Consider the following 21,934-nt stretch of genomic DNA (forward strand, 5'->3'; position numbering starts at 1 on the left):
CCAGTCGAACCCTATGATGAGACGTAGAACAAACGTAGTATTCGTGGAGTAAATACAAAGATTCCGTGAAGAGAAAAGGAAAGGAAAGGAAACATGAAAAGACACGAGGCAACGCCCCCTTATATATTCAACCCCTAGTCCATTGATGACTAATACTCCGCGTAACGGAAACCGAAAGAACATAACAGAAACCCCATTACCAATCATAGTTCAACTGCGCAATACTTCCTCTTCACGATCCAATCCATCACCCTAGCCAGAATATAATATTGCCGTTACAGGCTCTGCCTGGTATGATCAACCAGTGGAGCCCTATGACGAGACGTAGAACAAAAGTAGTATTCGTAGAATAAATACAATAAGTTGCTTGAAGAGAAGAGGAAAGGAAGGAAAGCATGAAAAGGCACGAGACAACACCCCTTTATATATCCAGCCTCTAGTCCGTTGATGACTCATACCTCGCGTAACGGAAACCAAAAGAACATAACAGAAACCCCATTACAAATCCTAATTCAACTGCGCAATACCTTCCCTTCACGATCCAATCGATCATCCTAACCAACAGGTAATATTGCCGTTACATAGGAGATGTACAAATTTGGGCCACAGTTGAGCAGGGCATTGATTGATATTTTGCGATTTTCTTATATGTCCATCTGGCCTTTCGCAGGCCTTGTATGTAGCAGCGCTTCCCATAGCTAACATCGGCTGTTCTGACTGTCACCATTGTGTGCGCAACTAAAGTCCTTTGTCTATGTAAACTATCTATTTATCGCTACTTTCTCATTTAAATCTCTAACTTCTACTCTCTACCCTTGACTCACCCAAACTATTCTGGAAGCTTCGTGTTCTTTCAGTTACGGTGTAGTGAATATCAACCAATCGGAGCACCCACTTCACTGTCGCCACCAGCGCACTTCCCCCTGTTTCCGCAATAATTCTACCGGAGGCTGTACCTGTCCCGCAAATTCGTACGAGACAGCAAGAGATCCGAGATATCGAATTACAAGATAGCGAGGTGTGACTGTACATATCAATCGACATTGCAAGGATGAGCCGGCTAAGCTATCTGCACCAAACCTGCTGGGGGTCTTGGCACGAATACGAGTGCGCACTTGTGGCAGAAGAGGACTTCTGCGCCAAGAGTTACAAGTACCTAGAGCATCAATCAACTACATGTATTTTTAAATTTTTTTCTGCCATAGCCCAGGCAACTCCACTCACTCTTAATATAACCTGTGCTCAAAGTGCAAATCACCGATAGAAGAAAAATACAGTAGAAAGGACAGGGAGATGGCAGATAGAAAGGAGCCCTGCCGACCTGATTTGACTGCCAGTGGTCTTTGGGGTGCCGGTGTGCCCCGAACAAATGGTATCAAATTCCTCTAGGGATATATATATACTGTTGGAAATTGATACTTTATTAACGGAACGCTTATAGAAACACTAATTCAAGTTGACATGATAATATCATGATAGAGACAAAGGTGACATGAGAGAGAAGAGGAGGTCTAAGTACTTTATGAGGCACAGTGCATGATTGATCCAGTAGTATGAGCATCCTGCGATTACTCCTATCTCGCCCTACCACTTCCGCCTTCGCTGTCAAATCCAAACATATACATGTATCATAAAAAGGAAACTTTGATTTTGCGAGGTGTAGCTCTCATACAATTTATCTCCTCTCACCCTTACATCCCACATATATCCGAACCCCCACTATCAACATAAACCTGGCCTGGGTAAACAGCACCTAAATCCCGCTGGCCCCGGACATTCCCCTACTTTTCTTTTCGTTAATTAAAGTTTAGAAGAAAGTGTATTCGGGACATACCTGGACCCAGCCTCCACGTCGGTGGAGTACAATCAGATGTCCACATACAGCTTCCGCACTGGCCAGAAGGTCCACAGGGCGCTTTTGTGCAACAGCGTACGTTATCTGGATCATTCGGGCAATAGTTACGGGTGCTTGTCCCTCCGTCGCGAGCGCAGTTCTGGGTGGTAACGCAAACTCCTGAGCCACGCCCAGGGACATGGCAAGGGTCATTGATGGCAGCGTAAGCTAAAGTGAAAAAGAGAAAGGTGATAGCGGGTAGATACATGGCAAGTCGAGGTGAATGACGTGCGGGTGACCGTAGAAAAGGAGATATACAGTTGCCCGGACCGAACAAAAGCGAGAGGGGAGGCACGGTCTTTTATAAAGACGGCTCTCTTTCCAAACGCTCTTGCCTGACGTGGGGGAAAGAACTAAAACATAGAACGCTTAGGACGACGGTTGTTCGTATGGCAGAAAGGCGCTGATCCCTTAGCGATTGGTGTGTTGAAACCTGGCAAAACCTGAGAACGCGGTCTGGAAGGGCTTATATTTAGTCTTGGGACCTATCGGAACATATAGAAATTAAACCTCCTGCGTATTCTGGATACAATAAGGCTCTTCACCTATTGCCGACTCGTGTGATTGATATCTGACGGTACTGGCTTGAATACTAATCGCCTATTGGTAAAGACGGCTAGAGTTTTAAAGCTACGATATGTACAGTCTTTTACGAATACTGCCACTTGACGAACAGGGATTCCAAGTATGGCAAGAAACAGTGAAGCAACAGCCAATTCGTTAAGGGCAGCGTTCGTCAAGCGACGATGAACACTGTAGATTAAGGTATCCTCTAGGTCTTGTATCAGATCTCTCCCGACTACATCTTGTGCATAAAAATTAAAAATGCAAGACGTGACGATACAGGAATTATTTGTATGGAATGGCGCCGACCATACCGAGACTAATGGTTGAGTAACCGTAACTATTACCTTGGTAATATAAATACTTGTTCTTAAGCACTAGTACTTCACATTCTCTAGGTGGACTGAATCTTTCTCTGAGCTGCTGCCATCCTGCAGCGCAGTACAAGTATCACAAACCCACTCAAAACAAGGTACGAATTACTCATGGTAACTGATTCAATATGCAGTAGTCATTGACGTCTTTTTTTCTTTCTCTTTCTTTATTGCCGAATCAAAAAATAAAAATAAAAATAAATTGTGAAGCCCATAATATGACATCTTTTGCCCCGTTTCTCGTCTATCCCTTAGTCTGGCAATGCTGACCCCCCTATAATAGAGGAATTAAATTTGTATGGGAGATCTATTATTTGATAAGAGAGACAACAGGATCTGTTAGTAAAGCCACACAAAAGTTTGCTTTTTTGGGGGGGGTCAGCATTTTTTGCCAGACGAAGGGATAGTGTCTCTAATTTCAAACCTTATGGGCAGTCGCCCGGAGATACACAGCACCTGAATGTGAATGTCCCCTGGTACAATCCCGCTATACATTCTCTGTCAAGGTTCAGGAGAGAGAAAATATTGAATACATACCTAGATATACCTCCCACCCGCCGTCAGGCCAGGTCAGTGAATGCATTTGTCTAGTCACAATATCGGCAATATCTATAAGCTCCACAGCTCTATTCCCTGCGAAACACCTCATGTCAACAACCACGTTTACTAGTTCCTCCATCGCGAGCTCAGCTTGCGGTCGTAACGCAGACACCATGAGGAGCCGTGAGAAAGTAAAAGAGTATGATTGGTACTAGGTGCACCATCATCGATAAAGTGAACCAATCTTTGGGTTGATAAGATAAATGCCTTACCCGCAAACGAAACTAGGAAGGGAAATTGGAATACGAGGTGGCGTCGGTGTTTGCTGTTTCATGGGACTACAATGACATCAGGCTGGGCGACGGAACTGGCGTTGATACGATAGGAGTTGCCCAAGACAACTGCACTTAGCACTCACGTGATGGACTGGCTGAAGCAAAACAACAAGGCCCAATGAAGGAATGGATGGTGTTGCCCCTAGCTTGGTCGATTGTAAATGCCTAATATTTAGCAGCTCATATCTTGCGCATGAAAATGTGCCACAATCAGGCAGGAGATCTAGAAACTACTGTACTTGATCAATACCAATACTATTCCAACGCCGCTGTATATATGTATGGGATCATGCCTCCCTTCATTGCTGGAAACGAATTAATTAATTATCTATCATTTAATGCCACTCGATAAATCTGTTTTGCCAGGGAAATCTCTCGCCAATTAATCATTAGACCCCGCTTCATGACAACGAAAAATCTAGAAATTGAAAGGGAGTAATTTCGATTACCACATTATATTTAACGACTGGTTTTATTAAGGCCTGTTGTTATATCATTTTCACACCAAAAACTATCGCTAAGAACTAGATATTTAGGTTCAGAAGTCGTTGGCCAAATCGCTCTAATACACTCCTATGGCAACTGAGTAGCTAGGAGAGCGAAGCTGGAGCCAGTTAGATTCCTGGACAAAGCTACATTATATTACCCCCCATATTTTTTTACATTCAGTTTTTGAAGTGTGGTGGGTTGGCTGGCGGCCTATTGATCGTATGCAGCCCGGAAGCTATGACTGAGGGGTGAACCAGGAAGTAAGTTTGGTTAGAGGAAACTCAAAACTCCCCGAGACTCCCCGAGACTTGTAGCGAGACGTTAAGGGCTGGCGTTGTCTTGTGACTTACTCTCGGGACAACTGTGGAATTCGTCCAGGTAAATTTGCTTATCCCTTCTAAATACAAAAATAGACCCTTTATATAGGCGGCCAGGAGAGAAATAGGGATTGTGACCGCACCCGCTTAGCAGAGCCCTTAGTGCAGTGCGCACCCTAAGCCCTACCACAACTGGTCTCCTGCACATTACTAAGCCGAATTTGGCGGAAATGGTGTCATTTATCATTTATTTGTATTAAAAGATATTTTAGAAAAGATCTGTTCTACTTACTATGAGACTGACTATGATCCCAGTAACGATTTTAATTTTTTTTTAGTAATTTTAAATTATCGCACGCCTCCCCCACGAGAAAACATAAAGATGAGTATTACATATTAGTTCACACCTAGTGAATTTGGCTATAGTATCAATGACTTAAGGGCAACCGAAGTACGACACAAACGATCAACTCTAGAGCTTCGTAAACTAAAGAAAACATCTGTGAGGGCCTAGAATTCCTCGGTCGTTTATCCCATCAATTAGAGGTTGTAGGGTGCGGTAGCGAACTGATGAGGCCTTTTGCGTTGCCACACAGATACCTTTGATTTTGCAAGTATTCTTCGTCTTTTGGCGCGGGGTGCGGAATCTTTGGGCGGGGTTCGGTAAACAGGCCTTGATAATAATATCAAAGTCACAGGCGATCACTCGCATGTTTCACAAAGTCTCGAGACTTTTCTCTTTTTTCTTGCTTTACCTCCTCTCATTCTAGCTATATTTCTTCAGTACGTTTGGTATGTCGAGATAAAATCTCGACAACTTCAATAAACTTGTGCCATTATCATTCTCCAAATCTCCATACCCACAAACAAATATCCACAAATAACACATCCCGGTAGAGTGCAATAGAGTGGTTTAAATTCGCTCGATGGTAGTGTGGTCGACGAGACGGCTCAAGTCGAGCCCTGGCCATGGCTCGAGCCAACTCGACTCGTAGAAGGTTAGGCTCGTGCTCGTGGGAAAAATCTCAAGCTCTCAAGCTAATCTCGAGCTAAATGATGAATGTATTTGTGGAAAATAGGTCCCATTTCTGCTTGATTATAGGTATTCCTGCACATATTAAAAACTCTACTGAAAACAGGACAAAAATAAGTGATAGAATATCTACCCAAAAACTATCCCATGGGTCCGAATACCTAACAATGGAGACATACAAATAGCTCAAGTCGCGACATCGATAGGGCTCGAGCCAACTCGACTCGTGGTCAACCTGGGTTCGTAGAGCTCGAGAGAAAAGCTCAAGTGTTTGGGGAAATGACCAATGCTAAGCGATAATTCTGTAGCGTTTAAACTGATGATATTGTAAACCGGATTCCCTTTACTTGTTGGCTGATGATGCCTCTAAGTATTCGGAGAATCCTACTCTATTTATACATGTTGGAACCTATACCAAGGCCCGCTCTCCCATACTATCTAGTATTACGATAATAGAATAACATAACGCCCTGAAGATAACCCAGTCAGAAAAGCGCCCCTGCATAGTTCTGTCCTCCATTCTAATTCCGATATGTAACCTTGAACCTTGCAATTGCCAGTCATTGGGCTGTATCATACTATTGTCCTAGACCTACTTCCCTAAGTAGAACAGCCTGCACCTGTAAGCTCTACTTCTATTCTGTTTCGGGTGAGACACTCAATAGTAAGTGTGCCGTCACAATAGGCTAATACTAGTGTGGTAGCACTGCGTGCACCCACACTACCCGATACATTTCTATGCTTGTCCTTCCGTTACCCCACCGTCCTCGCATCACACCTCGTTACTCGTTTCTCTCACTGTTCTCCATCCCCTTAGAACAGTGTTCCGTGATTCCTGTAACATCAAGGCAAGAACTTGAGACAGCTCGACTCCTCGACCACACTACTCTATGGTATCCTTGCCCTGCGCTACTAACGAAGTAAGGAAACGGCATCGTAGACGTATATATTGTGCTCGTGATTCCGACTTTATTCTGTAGCTAGACTTCATTAAAGGTCGGACTCACTAGGGTATCACCGTCACCGCTGTTTATGAGCAGAAGAGAATCTTTATTAATGCTTATAAGTAATAAGCGCTTAATAAAATCCAGAGATATCGAAGTCAGAAACTTCAAGATTTGGTACAAGCTGGTTTGGCACAGGGTTAGGGTTGGACGTAAGAATCTGAAAAAAAGGAGGGGTGGCAAACTCCCCTTCCAAACGAATCTAAATTTTGAAAGAAAGAAGTCCGGCCAGATTCTCTGCTTCACCTAGCGTCTAACTGGTCTCAGCAATAGAAACAAGCGGCCCACGGTACGAATTGTAAGGTATCCTACTAATTATTGGATGACTCGGGCCCTAACCCGGTCCTCCTCGTGCGGTTCTTGGCTTAACGGGGTCCGTGTTACAGTTTATCGGGGTTTATAAAGTAAAATGGCGGAACATTGTCGTGTATTATGCTGGAGATAGAGCCTTTTTTTCTCATCTGCATGTCGAGTGATAATTCATGTACAATGGTGAAATATATTCCTTGCATCATAATCACAAAATTTTAGAGAGCATCCCCACCTGAAACAAAGTGAACTTCCGTGGGCCCTCATTAATACCAGTTCTACACAGTGAGTGCTATATTACGAGCTGTCATAAGGATCGCTTGATAAAGTTTGCTGCTTCTTTGTTATCAGGGAATAGGGACCGAATTACATCGAGTTTGTGCTTTATCGTGGCTTAAAGACATCTCACACGTGGGTGACACCTAACCTGTTTCTCATCTGGGTAGAACCCGATGGGTACGGGCTAGGTAGGGCGTTCCCTTCAACGGGTCGGACCGGGCCAGGTACTTATGGCCTGTATTCTTACTCTGGTTTACCCCGAGTTTCTATGTGTGAGAAAAGAATAGTTCATGGTTGAAGAAAGGTAGTTCATCGTAAGTAAAGTTATATATCTCCAAACCTGCACTATGATAACTTTCACATTCCCTCAGAATGATGAATAGTATGCTTCTGAGCTTTACGGCTCATTCACGAAGACAGTTCGCTCGCGAAACCCCGTGGGTGAACCAGTTCAGTCAGGAAATATTGGCTACTATGGATGACGATATTGGGTTCTTGGAGCTGATCTCCCTCCTCAACGTATTGCAAAGATTATTCCCTGACTACACAGCAAAGAAAGACCGGAGGAGCACTGCGGTACCTTGTATGAGTGCCTGGAAGTATGTATGAGGTGATAAGCGACAATGGGCATCAGGCTTAGGGTGGAGTAAATTCGGGTTTTTCCCCCCCTGTTATATATAATATAATCACGTGATCCACAATTAGACCTGACCCATATTTACTATGTGGCAAGTCTCGAAACGATAGCTCGAGACATCTTGTCTTGTGGCTATCCCCGAAATCCAGGTAGAGGCCTAGCCTACATAATCCCCGCTTACCTACACAAAGCCTACTCTCCCCTTTAGGGAGTGGTGTTCAACGGCAAAGGTTTTATATACATACCACGAAATGGGTTCTGATATCATACCACTTTCGAATTTCAACTTTACAAAGATTTCGGTTATGACTACAAGTATAGTTATAACATTCAGACCCCGACGCTACTCATGTATCCGACATTAATTAGAATGTGTGGTAAGTATGTATATACATAGTACGCGCCAGACTTCGAATCATACTTCATAAGCAGTTGACTTGAACTCGGACTAATGTCCAGTGTGGGTCATAAGTCGCGGCACAGGTCAGGGGCGGTGATGCTCCGGGCCGTTGACGGATATGACGGATTCGTGAATGGACTTGAGGTATTCGCGAATGGACTTCTAGGCTCATAAATCAGTGGCTGGACCAGTCTATTCGCGAATGACCTGGGAAGACTGTGGTTTTACTAGGACAAACAGTTCATCACTCACAACTATTAATGATTTCTATCAATCCCGAACGGTCTCTACAATTATTAGAAACCTCTCGACCCTAAAGTCCAAAGTTACAAAAAGAATTAGCATCTTCAAGATTTTTAGCGAGCTTAAGAGCTCGGTATTAATAATTGACGCCTGATATGTGATATCCTGTGGTCCCTATCAGCTTCAGCGACCCCTACAGCCACTTATTGGGGTCCTATGAGCTCCAGTAGAGCCCAGATCATTCTCGAGTTAATTTAAAGACTCAATTTCATCACCCTTTATTCAGTCCATTCACCAATAAACCAATCCCGCCCCCAATATATGGAGCAAGCAGTCCATTGGCGAATCCGGGGTATTTGCGAGTCGCCTGGAATAGTGATTTCAAGAGATAGATTGATTCAGCATTAACCACGCCTATTATTTGCTTTTTTTTGTCTCCACAGGATGAGCACATTATACATAATGAGGGATAAGTATTTACCTCAAGTACGTATTCTTGTCACCGACATGAACTTCGATTAAGACCCACGGAAGATTCTGAAACGAGCAGGTTTACTTCCTCATGACTAGTTCGTAAACAAGTGCCTATCGAGTAGAAAGTTTCGTTGTTCCTACATATGCATGTCCTTTCCTGTTCCCGCAGACACCTGGGCTGTTGAATCATCACACTCCAAGGCTCGCACATCACTTCCATTATAACACTTCGATCGATGTTTCGTGATCTCAAAAAGCAAGCATAAAGATTCCCCTCCTCCCTTTCAACTGCTACTAGCTAAGTAGCATCAGATATGAGACATTTGAGTGGGTATCCCGGCCTTGATCCTGAAGGATGCGTATAATAATTCCTTCTTCCGCTGACACATCCCTGCGCATGATTCGTTGTACCGGGTTAACCATAAATACCGAGAATCTGATAAGATAAACACACCTATTTCACGCGGGTGTACAGGGTATTGAGGGTAAATACAAAGAATCTGATAAGAGAATCTTTCTGTGAGAAAAGTGACGAAATAACGAGTGCCCAGAGGTAAGCAACAATGTTTCCTCATTTTTTTCACGCGGGTGTTCTTGTGTGTAGGAGATAACGAGCTTCGGCCTGCCAAGGGTCCAGGCCGTGGTGGGCTCCTGTCCTATCTTTCTCTTTTCCTGTTAGCTGAGCTCGCTCTCGTTCTCTTTCATATCTCTTTATTATCAACTAAACTCTTCACGAGCTATAAATATGCTCATCCTTCACCCCGAACAGGGCAGAGCCAGGCCCCACAATTGGTATACCCGGGCAGAAGAAAGCTTAGACCCGGCCCACCCAACTCGTCAGAATCTCTGAGTACCCAACCAACCTAACCTACTGAATATTACCCTGTAAGAGGTTGACAGGCAGAGTTTTTGGTTCTGAGCATAAAGTAGTAGCTGTTGGGCATAGAATAACAGTATATTTGGAGTACCTCTCCGAAAGCATTTATGTCACTACTCTCTCAGAATAATTTCTCATTAAAAGAAGCAGTTGTGATTTTTCTACCCAAGATATATCAGTTACTTGGGTAAAAGGAAATGGCCCTCTACCCAACCCACTATCCCTTAGACATATGATCACTCGGTATGAGACACTTGAAGAATCCCTCTCATGCATTAGTGTGGCCTACCTTGGAAACGATTTACTGTAATAAAGCAGCAACTTGCGAAGTTTTTGGCATCTCTGAGTATTCCAAAGACCGATAAATGCAGCAAACTGCTTATCAGGACTTTTTAACAGCCAAACTCAAGGCCACATGACCGCCAGCTCGCGCTAATGCATGAGAGAGCTTCTCCAAATGTCTCATACATCTAAGGGATAGCTGCGTATCCATCGATGCAGGATCGGGGTAACACAGGTCATTTTTCGATTATCAGGAATCTCAAAGAACGAATCAAGTTGGACTGACAATCCTATCATAAAGCGTAGCTTTTAATTTCCTTCACCAACGGGGGTGTAGAGTAGTTTCAGATTAGGTATTCTTGATATTTGTGGAATGCGCCCCGCCCGATGTAGCTACCTACGAGTCTACGGAGCCCACTATTGTAACGAACCACGACCCGTTCTGACCGGACATGGAGTCGGAGTCGGAGTCCCAGTGTTAGGACCGAGTCGAGGACCCCTCCGCCGTAAAACGTGAGGACCTGGGTCATACCCTCTTTCGGAATCGTACATGAATAATCTGAGAAACATATGTAATTTTTGCTACCACTGCTCAGGCGTTCAGTAAAAGGCCGTGAAAAGTCTCCCCGTCCCATCAAAATCGTTACGATCCGAACCATTTCAGGGCCCGGCCCTGAGCTACACCGTCGGTGCCTACTGGTCATTTTAAAATGGACTGCTATTGCATACGCTGTTGCCAGCCCCAGGGCGATCGGGTATCGGAGAATCATCTTCATGTACAGTCACTCACGGGGTGAAGGCGGATCCTGTCTGATGGCGGTCAGGGATTTGAGGCCAATAAAAGAATTAGATTTTGGACGCCAAGGGCAAATTACTGTAAACAGAACCATCAAACAGGATCCGCCGTCAGTAGGTGAGCGACTGTAGTCAAGGAGCAAGTTGACCAAGTTTGTGCTTTTTTTTATGGGGGGATGTGAAAGTCTTTATTAGCAGGTGCTACCTCTCAATTTTACTCAGCTCGCATTCTCTGTGTAGTAGGTAGTTGTGCTGGCGGATATTCCAGGTCTTCTATTGCTCTAAGGCAAGACAATATGCTTAATATATATAAAGCACGCTGGTCCCCTGTCTAGCGAGCCTCTCCACCAGGAAAACCCACAAATTCGCCCTACTTCTACTGATCCATCTCCCCCAAATCAAACATTGCACTCAACCGCTTTTTTCTGGCCCAACCATCTTGGATTATATATAATCCTCCTTGTCTCCTATTCCCGTTCAAATGGACTACACAGGCAGAATCGTGCAGGGAGAGAGCGGAGAACTTGTCTGTAGGCCCGCGGTCTGGATAGACGTCGTCAAGTTCTTTCTATTGAATTACGTGCTACACGCCTTTACAGTGGTTACCCCCCCTGGCAGTGGTGGATTAGAGTCGATGCTTGTTGCCATTTCGTCTATTGTCATGCCCTTCTCCGGGATCGTTCGGGCTATCGTTGGAATATTGAAATATTCCCAGGGTCAATCGACTCACCTCAATGCCGCACATCGGGCCGGTGCATTGTGTATGGTAGTCCCAGCCGAAAAGGTTAAACGTCTAAATCGGTAAGAATTGCCATGGAACAGAATGAGATAATACGTAGCTGACCATGTGGCTTCAGGATGCCGACTGTTTTATCGCATAAACACCACGTATTTCACGGCTACTATCGAGATCTAGTCAAACGGTCCCCGAATCAAGGCGAGGACGATGTTATTGTAATGGTACCCCCGTGGTTTAAGGTTAAGTCGCTCGAGGAACCCGAGGGAGGCCCTACCAACAGTCCACGGGACCAGGCACCTCCTCCAAACCCCAATTTCCTCCGGCGGTTGAAGGTTAAGTTGTTTGGGGGACCCGAGGAAAGCCATACCAACACTCAAAGGGACCAGGCACTTTTCGCAAACTTCAGTTTCCTCACGGCCTTGATAGCAATTCTTCAAATACTATACGGGTGTTTCGAGCTATACTCTGCCCGTGGGAAACAACTTGAAAGGTTTGGATACGCTGCCTACTCCCTCAGCGTGATTCCATATATTCTCATGTCTCTATCAAACCTTATCTCCTCTCTCTTCACCCCACAGTTCCCGACGTTCTACTTTGTCCACTACGGGGGAATCAGCGATCCAAGCGCTCCGGCCGCGGAATGCCAACCATCGAGCAGCGATAAGATTGAGGTTGGTGTAGCTGTTACCGTGAAAGAACCAGCGAATAGTACGCCAGATTCCACGAAGCGTTTAAGGGACTTGGTCGATGGGGCTGTTGGGGAGGCCTACGGAGATTTCTCATGCCCTTCGAACTCACTCTATTATTACAAATCGTTCTTTACCAACGGCAACATCTTCAGCTTCAGAAACATGGACCAGAGCTCGCTCTGGATGATGCGATTCATCGCAAGATTCTATAAGACACCTAAGGGATCGAGACGGAAGATACACATCACATTTGGAATCGCAACCGTTTTCGCGTTAATAGTAATTCCGGCTCCAGAATATATAATCTACATTCTGACAAGGTTTGACGGGAAACAAAGCACTGGACCTCAAAAAGCATGGACAATTTCTTGGCTGGTTATTGGCCAATATTTTGGACCGGCCTTCCTAATACTCGATTCAGTCTACCTAGGAATCATTCGAAGGGTGTTGGACATTGAGCCCCGGTATATGCCGCGGTTATCGTTCATAATCAGAGTCTACCTCTGTTTGATTTTCGTTGGTGTGGCAGCCGGTGCTTTTCATTCTGTTGCCAAGATGATTCTCAGTGACGTAACTTGTGTCCAGGTTTAGAGAGAGACGGTACGGGAAGATGTTTGATCGTGATTAATGCTCGTTGGTTGCGCCTTTGAGATCTGATAATTCGATCATTGCGATCGGTATGAGAAGTAAGAGAGGTTTGATTCTTGCCCTGTGCTAAAGGGGACTCACCGGCTAGTATTTTGCTGTATCTGAGATATATGTATATATACATTCTCTTTCTCACTTTCATCAATAAATTCATCCATTCATATAGTTCTTGGACATAAAACACCGTCTTCGCGCCAAACCACGTGCCAAAATTGGCAACCCTCCTAACCTTCAATTCCTTATCAATTGCCACAAAACCTTCAGGGTAGGGAAACACACCACGCGTAGGGATCGGTAAAATACGTATTTTAAATAAAAGACCGTACTATACAAGTATTGTATGTATCAATAATACCATACATACGGCACCCTTGCTGCCAAGGCCATGAGACCTGAAAAGGAGAGGTGCAGACGCCGATAAAGACCAAACCAAACGTGGTCACTATGCGTAGGCTCTACCATGGTACGAAATGCATCAGTAAATGCATCATAAATGCATCAGTGAAAGTTGTCAGTCAATTTATCAAGCCTTCTTCCTAAAATGTGTGGATAATGCATCAACCAACGCATCAACCAATGCATTCTTAATGAATCACAGTCTCGTTTTGCCAAGAGTCCGGGAATTACTTATACCAGGAAAATAGAAATGCAAACAGCGCCAGATTTCTGAATCACGGGTTGAAATTCATCAGTAAAGGCATCAGTAAAGACATCAGTAAAGGCATCAGTAAAGGCATCGGTAAAGGGATTAGTAAATGCATCATACCGAAGAACACTCCGAGTTCTGCCACGATGCAAAACAAACGAATGTGGAGGGATTGAACCTGAATCATTCCGATTATCTAGCTTAGACCTGGAGCTTACCACCTGTACCATTATATCTTTTCAATATATAGCACTTACTACTAGTACAAGCAATACGTAGTATAAGCTGACTCAATACTATCAGGTATATGTAGCCAAACTGGAGATGCAAAAATATCTAAGTCAATAATCAGTAGAGACAAGAAATACCAAAAACAGTACTACTAGTATTCGCAGTCCGACGAGTTTCCCTACTACACCTTTACCTACTATCGACGATATTACCTAGTACACTTTTCCCTACTAAGTACATACTGTTGATTATTTCACTACCACTAGCAGCATCTTTCCCTACTTTGAAGTACTGCCAACGATTTCACCTACACTTTTCCCTACTGTCGACGATTTTACCTATACCTTTTTCTACTAAGTACATAGTACTGTCGACGATCTGACCTACATCTTTCTCTACTAAGTATATACTGTCGACAACCTTACCAATATCTTTCCCTACTTTGAAGTACTGTCGACCGTTTTGCCTGCACTTTTCCCTACGACTTTCCTGTGGAACATTGTCAGTCAGTAGTAGGGAAAAGTGTAGGTAAAATTGTCGACAGTAGGTAAAGGTGCCAGTGTAGGTAAAATCGTCAGCAAATGTGTAGCCTGATGTATTTATTGAGGCCTCGACAAGCTTATACATCAACTGATACATTTGCAAGCTGCTTTCGTATGGAAAATGTATCAATTGATGCATTTCCTGCCGCGGTAGAGAGGAAGGCTAGTGAAGTTGATAAAAGAGAAACAGTACATAAACCAGTTCTGCCGAAAAGCTGGAAAAGTGGGTGATTTTTGGTGATTTACACCCCTGCATTCCCTATTTAGGATTAGTTTTCTTAGTCTGTATTTTTTCGCCATATTATTGGGAAAAATACAGTAAAATACATAAAATACAATACATTACGCTACCGTAATTTTACAAGTCCGAACCCTAACGGCGCGAGCAACGCCAACAATCCTATGGGTCACGCTACTACTTATTCTGAGATCTAAGCACCAAATACTGAAGGCTACATGCAAAGAATCGATCACATGACCCATAGTATTGTCGGCATCGCTAGTAGAATAACATATATTTCAAGGCGTAGGTTTGTTCAACAAATGTATAGGAAGATATGTACAGCAACAGTTAATAAGTGATTGTACGCCTGCATGGAGCGTGCTGAGCAATCTGAGACATTGGCGTTGCTCCCCCCCCTCGAAGACACTCGAGGATATCACGAAATGGCAACGAAACTTGAATGGCAACGAAATACATCAATTAATATATTTAATAATGGGTTGAGGCCCCCTTTCTCTTAATATATTCTATAACTCTCCTAGGCATGCTCTCTATCAACCTCCTAAAATCATCCGGGGTAAACCTATCCCATTCTTCTTGTAGAGCCTTGATAAGTTGATCCTTCTTGGTAATTGAAGGGTTTCTCTGGCCGATTCTGTATTTCATTTTTTGCCAGAGGTTTTCTATTGGATTCAAATCTGGCAATTGGGCAGGCCAAGGAATTCTTTTGTATCAAAAGGCAGTTCTTAGCTTCTTTGGCAACTACAGATCGGTGTATAGGAGCCCCGTCCTCCATGTAACGGGGGCAGCCTATCTATGTATCGCTAGAATCCAATAGAATAGATGCGGCCGTGCAAGATAGAAATCAGGTGCAGATTTATTCAAAGATACTATCGCTAGATCTCAATAATCTTTAAGGGCTCTGCTACCGATAATGGTCTACTCGAAGATGAGGATCAGGTCAGTTGGGCGGGAATGATCCTGAGTACTTATACTCCAAAGGATTCTATTCTCTGCTCCTACTTCCTTACTAAGTTCCGGTGCTGCCTCCTAGTGGAAGGGAAGCAATACCATCGCTACCCCGCTTCTCTCTAAGCGTCAGCGAGTGCTTCCGATTCCGAAGGCAACCACCCTTAGTCAAAGCCTTTGTAACACCTGCAGCCTTTGTTGCCACACAACTAGGGGCCTGCATGAATGAGCTGCCGCTCAGGTGTAAGCTTAATCATTGCTGTAGAGCTTCCGCTTATTGTAGACTTCCCAGGCATAGTCTCTTCCACTACTGGCGGACTTCCAATGCTCAGAGGATGTGGAGGATCGCTGAGCACTCAGAGCTTCACTCTGGCTAGCCTTCTAATCATTGGCGAGGCGCAGACTCGTCAGTCATTGCTCCCATGAGTAGATCCTCTTCCTAGCGCTCAGAATGTAGTTACTCTGACAGTTGGTAGCTAACCACACTGCCGGTACTTGCATGTCACTGTGCAACTGGCTTCTAACAATAACTCTCAGCATGTAACCGGGCCCTGTGTGTACTCATACACCAGACAGTTGAAATGGCTCCGTTACACTCCATGACCATTGCCTCTCCATCTTGTCTTCTGGTTTGGGTATAGAAGGGATAGAGTGCCGGAATGATGAACAGCTTGACATAATCATGTCCTTTGAGCGATCCAGAAGGTAAAATAAACATTGGCCCTTTAGTTCCCAACTTGATCGCCCCCCAAATCATAACCGAGGTCCTGTCACTCTTAAATGTAGGTAGAAGGCAGTCAGGTAAATCTTCTTACCCTTTTGCTCGAGAACCCCAGCAGGTGCCTGCATGAAATCCGACCTCAAATCTTGACTCGTCTGTACAGATAATATCACCTCAATCCTCCAATGACCAATGTCTTCGTCCTTTACACCAACTCAATCTCCTGTCCATGTGAACCTTTTTAAGAAAAGACTTTCTCCTTGCTCTTCGTCTATGGATGCCTGCCCGTGACAAATAGGATCTAGCAGTATTGATTGTGATTGATTTAGGTAGGATTTTAATAAGCTGATTGAGAGCGGTACGACGGCATCGACGTGCTGTCCAGATAAGGAAATGTCTCTCCCTATAGCTAAACTTCAATGGACGACCACTCCTAGCTGCATTCTTTGTATAGGGAGTTTTTGCACTGGCTTCTCTGTGCTGTTTATCGCGTTTGACAATTGAAAAACAGGTACTCTTTGGTATACCTGTTCTCTCGGCTATTTTATTTAATGGGTACCCCTCCTCGTGTAGAGTAATTATCATAGAGCGTTGGGCCTCGGAGGTTTGAGATCTCTTTCCCACTGGCAGTGGCTTTGAATCTGGCTTGATTACCGTCATGTCTGTTTTGCCGTTTGGTTGACCCTTTAAGTTTGGTCGACCCTTTAAGTTTTAAGTTTCTTTACGGCGTTTGCAATTGACGATAGGGGGTGGGTCGACATCGCCAAGTGTCTCAGATTTCTAAGCGAGACATATCCGATCACTTTTTGGATGTCGCTGTACGTAACTTTGAAGCGGTCTTGGTGCATTTCCTGAGAATAACCGAACAAAAATCTCTACTATGTATCACTTCTACAACGAATATTTCGGGGTTAAAGAGTGTGAAGCGATTTTACTAATAACTAAGTTGCGACTAACTGTACAAATTTTGTCTTGAGATGGCGTGTTCTGGAGCTATATGTTAGAAAGGTGCCGATTTCGACGTTCTTTGTAGTTTACTAACAAGATTTTTGGGTAAGAGTTGATGTCGGAATAGAACCACAACATTGGTGAAGATGCACACCACAGTGTCATCCCATGAGCCGTAGCTTGGGTATTGGAGTCTTTTAGCTGGGCGAGTTGGAGAGAAAATCGAGCACTTGGACAAAAAGTCCTGCACATCTTACTGGTTGAACAACTGCAAGTCTATTCCTAAAATAGATAGACTTTCTGTCCAATCTGCTCGACTTTCTGTTCGACTCGCACAGCTAAAAGACCCTGATAGTCATCCAGATATTCTGTGATTGGGCATGACATCCAAAAGATATGAGTCAAATAAGCTCTTGTGACGAAACTGTGTAATTAATGTAGGACCGTGCACGCAACCTCAATCCCATCAAACTCTACATATGTATGGACGGCATTTAATCAGACGCAGCAGTTCGTTCGCGCCGGATCCTGGGCCAAGCGTCATTGCCTCCTGATGCGTGGTCTGCAAATTCTTTAGCAGTAAGGCATGATGGGTGCTGTCCACCGGCACAACGCCAAGACATAAAACCATGGCATTCATCATCATAAGGCATCACTCGATTCTAGTTGTTCCCTCGCGCCAGCCGGCGCATACCAGATAGCCATCTTTGGGATTTTTCTATGTAGCGCTCAAAGATCTCAGTGGGTACACCGGGCGCCAAAGGGGTCCGCAACCAACCTGGCCCGGCCACGGAATGTTTGTACCCAACCCGGGCGAACGCGCCTCTTATGGGGTACAAACCGGGAGGTATGTCATTCCTTTCATATAAAATTGATGATATTTGGGAAGTGTACTATCTTTTTTTTAATGATGAGGTAACTTTTTCTCACCCCCCAAACAGCTGGGGATACCGGGTGAACATATAGGCCATACCCGGCCAGGCCCGTTGAAAAAGAGGCCGTACTCAGCCCAAACGCGCCGGGTGCTATTAGGGTAGTGGACGAATTGGGCCGCCCAGTGAGATGTCTGATAGCGCCTTCCTGTGATGTCTGAAATAGTATCGAAGTCTAGCTCTGTCTTGGCCAAGTGGAGAAGCTAAGATATATTTAGGGACACCCGACCTTTAACTGATAGAAACATCGATTACGATTTTAACTAGTGTGTTGGAAGTAATTCTACAGGTGGTCATGTCTAAAACTTGGAAGACCATAGTTAACGAAACTAGCGTAGGTACGGCTTCCCGCCAATGGTTCATGAGTGTTTCTTATCCAATCACCAGCTATAGTAATTATATAATATGCATGACAATACGTGGAGGAAGAATCTACGCCATAGTTTATACTTTATGCGACCATTCTGTACCTAGAATCAGAAATGAAATGACTACACACACACGTGGAGGAAGAATCAAAGGATAGGGAAGAAATAAGAAACATCTAGCACATAAACGCTAAATACATGTGTATCGGATATCTGATGTACTGCGCCGGTAGAGATATTGAGGAGTTGAAACACAATGTTCAAAGAGTTTCCTCAGCTGAAGACTTATAGGCAATGGCAAGCACCTCCTATGCGATGACTATCATGAAAGGGCATAGGATACGGAAACGAAATAACCCCTACATCCAGGGACATCACTATCTGCGCTCTATCTACCGCAATATATCAATTTCATCAACTTTTCTTTGGCTGTCGTCAGAACTATCCAGAAGCTCGACATCGTTCACCTCCTCCATCACCTCCTCCGCCAGTTCCTTGATTTGGTTCTCGTTTCCCTCGTTCCCGTCATTTCCCTCATTCTTCTCATTCTCATCGTTCTTCTCATTTGACTTCTGTTCCTCATTCACACCATTCACCTCATTTATTTGATTCACCTCTTCCGCGTCATTTCCCCCATTTTCTTCATTTGATTCGTTTCCCTCGTTTCCCTCATCTATTTCATTTTGCCCATTTACTTTCTTTGTTTCGTTGGCCTCATTTGCCTCGTTCGCCCTGGCCAGCAATGATAATATTCTTTCATTCTCCTCCATCAGCTCCTCATCATTCAGCCGTCTCATCTCAAGCTCATCCTGCACCGCCCTCAACAGCTGGGAGCGCTGCGTGTTCCTCGACTTCAAATTCGCAATCTCGCAACCCTTAAACTTGATATCCGTCTTCGCCGTTGCCAGCTCTGACGTAAGCTCCTTCCTCGTCCTTTCCAGCTCCGACGCCAGCTCCATGTTCCTGGACTGCAGGTCCTTCTTCTCCGCCTCTGCCGCATCGTGCCCGTTCATTGCGGCCAACAGCCTGATTGCCATCTGTGACAGGCTTTCCTCCGCTGCCCGGGCTTTGGAGGTCTGTTTCTTCAGCTTCCCCTCCAGTTCAACTATGTATTTCAGTAGCGGCGCGTTTTCGCGGTTGGGCCGCTTGTGTCCCGCGTTCTCTTTCTGGGGCGCGTCTAGCGCCTCTTTCTCCGCCGTTACTCTCTGTAGCTCTGCTCTCACCCTTTCTAGCTGTTCTCTCATTGTGGCGAGTCCGATGCCGGCTTGGGCCGCCTCTGGATTCCCCTGCGAGATGCTCTCCTGATCCGCCGGGATGTTCGTAGGTGGGAATTGCGATACCTTGTGGTCTAGCTGTGGCGCTGGCGTAGATGTGTTCTGCAATTGGTGCGGATAGGTTTTATCAAGGCATACATCATGTTCTTTTGGCGCCTCGAGATAGGTGCTTGTACTTGCCGGTTCCAGCCTCATCCGGATCGACGCGACCTCTTCAGCCGACGATGGCCCGTCCGCAGCCGAAAGCTCCGTGTTCTCCGCCCCCGCCCCCGCCCCCGCCCCCGCTTCCGCGCCCAACAGGCCCGGAGCAGCCCGGTGTCCATCATCATCCGCCACCACGGTCGCAACAACTCTCCCCGCTGCCCGCAGACACCCCAACTCCTCCTCAATGCGCGCCACCTTCCTCTTCAGCCCCTCACTCTCCTCCACCCACCCCTCCACATGCAGATCCCCTACCCTCAGGTCTTTCGCCACGTCCTCGTCCTGCTCCGCCAGCTCCCCCCGCTTCTGCAAAAGACGCTGGCTTTTCTTCTCTGCTGCACGGAGCCCATTGCAGCACTGAATCAGCTCCTCGTTCTCCACCGTCAGTCGGGTGTTTTCGGCGCTGAGGCGCGCGACCTGCTCTCTGAGGTGTGTGTTCTCGGTGCTGATACGCGTGTTCTCGAGGGTAAGACGGGCGGTCTCCGGGAGCGCTGTGCTTGGTGTGCATGTGCCGTCGGAGGTGCGGGGGGTGCGGGCGCGTTGTTTTATGCGCATTGTGCTGTCTGTGTAGCTGGGGAGCTACGGGGAGCGGAGGGAATTGATAGGAGATGTGGTCTTTTATGGGTGCGTGGGCACTGAGTAATCGGGGGCTGAAGGTGGAACCCTAACCCTGGAATATTAATGTGGGGGGCAGAGTCATTATTACTGTGAAAATGCGTTTTTGGAGAGGTGTTGGACTGTGGGTCGTGGTACTGGAAAACCTCCTTGTGAAGGTGGTCCATCATCTAAGAGGCCAGGGCCTGCTCTGAGTACATACGTACTACAATTTACCCCACATGACATTGCAAAGAAAATGTTTCAAAACATCATATTTGAAACAACATGTGACATATATCAAATTGCGAGAATAGACATCCGGAGGTATTCCCCCACAACCTATTCAAGGCCACTGAGGAACAACGGGTTTTCACGAACGGACTTGAGCCATTCGATAGCACATCAGCCACCAACCATCGGAGAAATAATGTTTTGTAGAATTTGTCTTTTACAATGAATACAATTCTGGAATCAACACAGTAAGAGCTATTCTAATAATCACAATGTATATCCTGAATCCGTTAGTGAGGACGCGTGCTTCTTCGATGGCTCTAACGCATTTGCAACTATTTTTCCCATTATTAATGCTTACGGGAGATTTGATCTCTGTGCCTTAATTGCAGCACGGCAGTTTGATACTCTTTTGCACACTTGCAATCTCTACTTGTGCAGCGCTATTCCAGTGTAACACAAAGAACTCAAGACGATACAATTCCAGGACAGGATCCTGTTTGGATTCAGGATAACGACGGGATTTGATTGATCCCACCCTATGCAGACAGGTATCTAATGTCTAGACCTGCGAACTACAAGCCCCGGCGAAGAGCACCACAATCTCATCTAACCTCTACTATATGTAATAGTATCTAATCATGAAAATGAACCCACAGCCCTCTATGTTGCGGATTTAGATGGCGAGTGATAGTCCATGACTCCCAACGGAAGCTGCGTTGATCACTAGAACATGTCAGACTCAAGCAAAGCCTTGAAACAATTATTCATACCCAGAGCACCATGAAAGAGCGGAGATCTCACATTTTAATAACGCCGTCCATAAAACTTTTACAAACGCCGTCCCTTACTGTCATGGGATGACTAAGCACTTTCCTTGGCATTCTAGTTAGATTGTACTTTTGTAGTCGGCTAAGCCGTTCATAACACTTACCCATCATTTCTTGCCGTATCACGTGAAGCGATTGGTGGTGGGTTGCTATGCAGCAACCGTTGCCATGGAAACTGTTGCTACAATGGTGGAACATTAGGGCATGAAAAGCCATCCTCTCTTCCGCTATTCATTTATTTTTTGAAAATAACCACCAAAACCTTGCGTGGCAACCAACATTCCCCACCAAAAACTCTG

At 45.2% G+C, this 21,934-nt stretch overlaps 3 protein-coding genes across 3 annotated transcripts; 1 reads left to right on the top strand and 2 right to left on the bottom strand.

Annotated features, from left to right (window-relative positions):
- Nucleotides 1-1,781: 1,781 nt before the first annotated feature.
- LAJ45_08966 (uncharacterized protein) lies at nucleotides 1,782-2,047 on the bottom strand (the record flags this gene model as incomplete). Its single annotated transcript, XM_046118514.1, has 2 exons — nucleotides 1,782-1,784; nucleotides 1,835-2,047. The coding sequence occupies 2 exons, from the start codon at nucleotides 2,045-2,047 to the stop codon at nucleotides 1,782-1,784; spliced, it is 216 nt and encodes a 71-aa protein (XP_045968191.1).
- A 9,280-nt stretch (nucleotides 2,048-11,327) lies between these two features.
- LAJ45_08967 (uncharacterized protein) lies at nucleotides 11,328-12,924 on the top strand (the record flags this gene model as incomplete). The annotated part of the gene is made up of 3 exons (XM_046118515.1): nucleotides 11,328-11,647; nucleotides 11,704-12,794; nucleotides 12,860-12,924. The coding sequence occupies 3 exons, from the start codon at nucleotides 11,328-11,330 to the stop codon at nucleotides 12,922-12,924; spliced, it is 1,476 nt and encodes a 491-aa protein (XP_045968192.1).
- A 5,970-nt stretch (nucleotides 12,925-18,894) lies between these two features.
- LAJ45_08968 (uncharacterized protein) lies at nucleotides 18,895-20,532 on the bottom strand (the record flags this gene model as incomplete). Its single annotated transcript, XM_046118516.1, has 1 exon — nucleotides 18,895-20,532. The coding sequence occupies one exon, from the start codon at nucleotides 20,530-20,532 to the stop codon at nucleotides 18,895-18,897; it is 1,638 nt and encodes a 545-aa protein (XP_045968193.1).
- Between the last annotated feature and the right edge of the window lie 1,402 nt (nucleotides 20,533-21,934).

Source organism: Morchella importuna, assembly GCF_003444635.1.
Source record: "Morchella importuna strain M04M26 chromosome Unknown Morimp01GS033, whole genome shotgun sequence".
Taxonomy (NCBI): Eukaryota; Fungi; Ascomycota; class Pezizomycetes; order Pezizales; family Morchellaceae; genus Morchella; species Morchella importuna.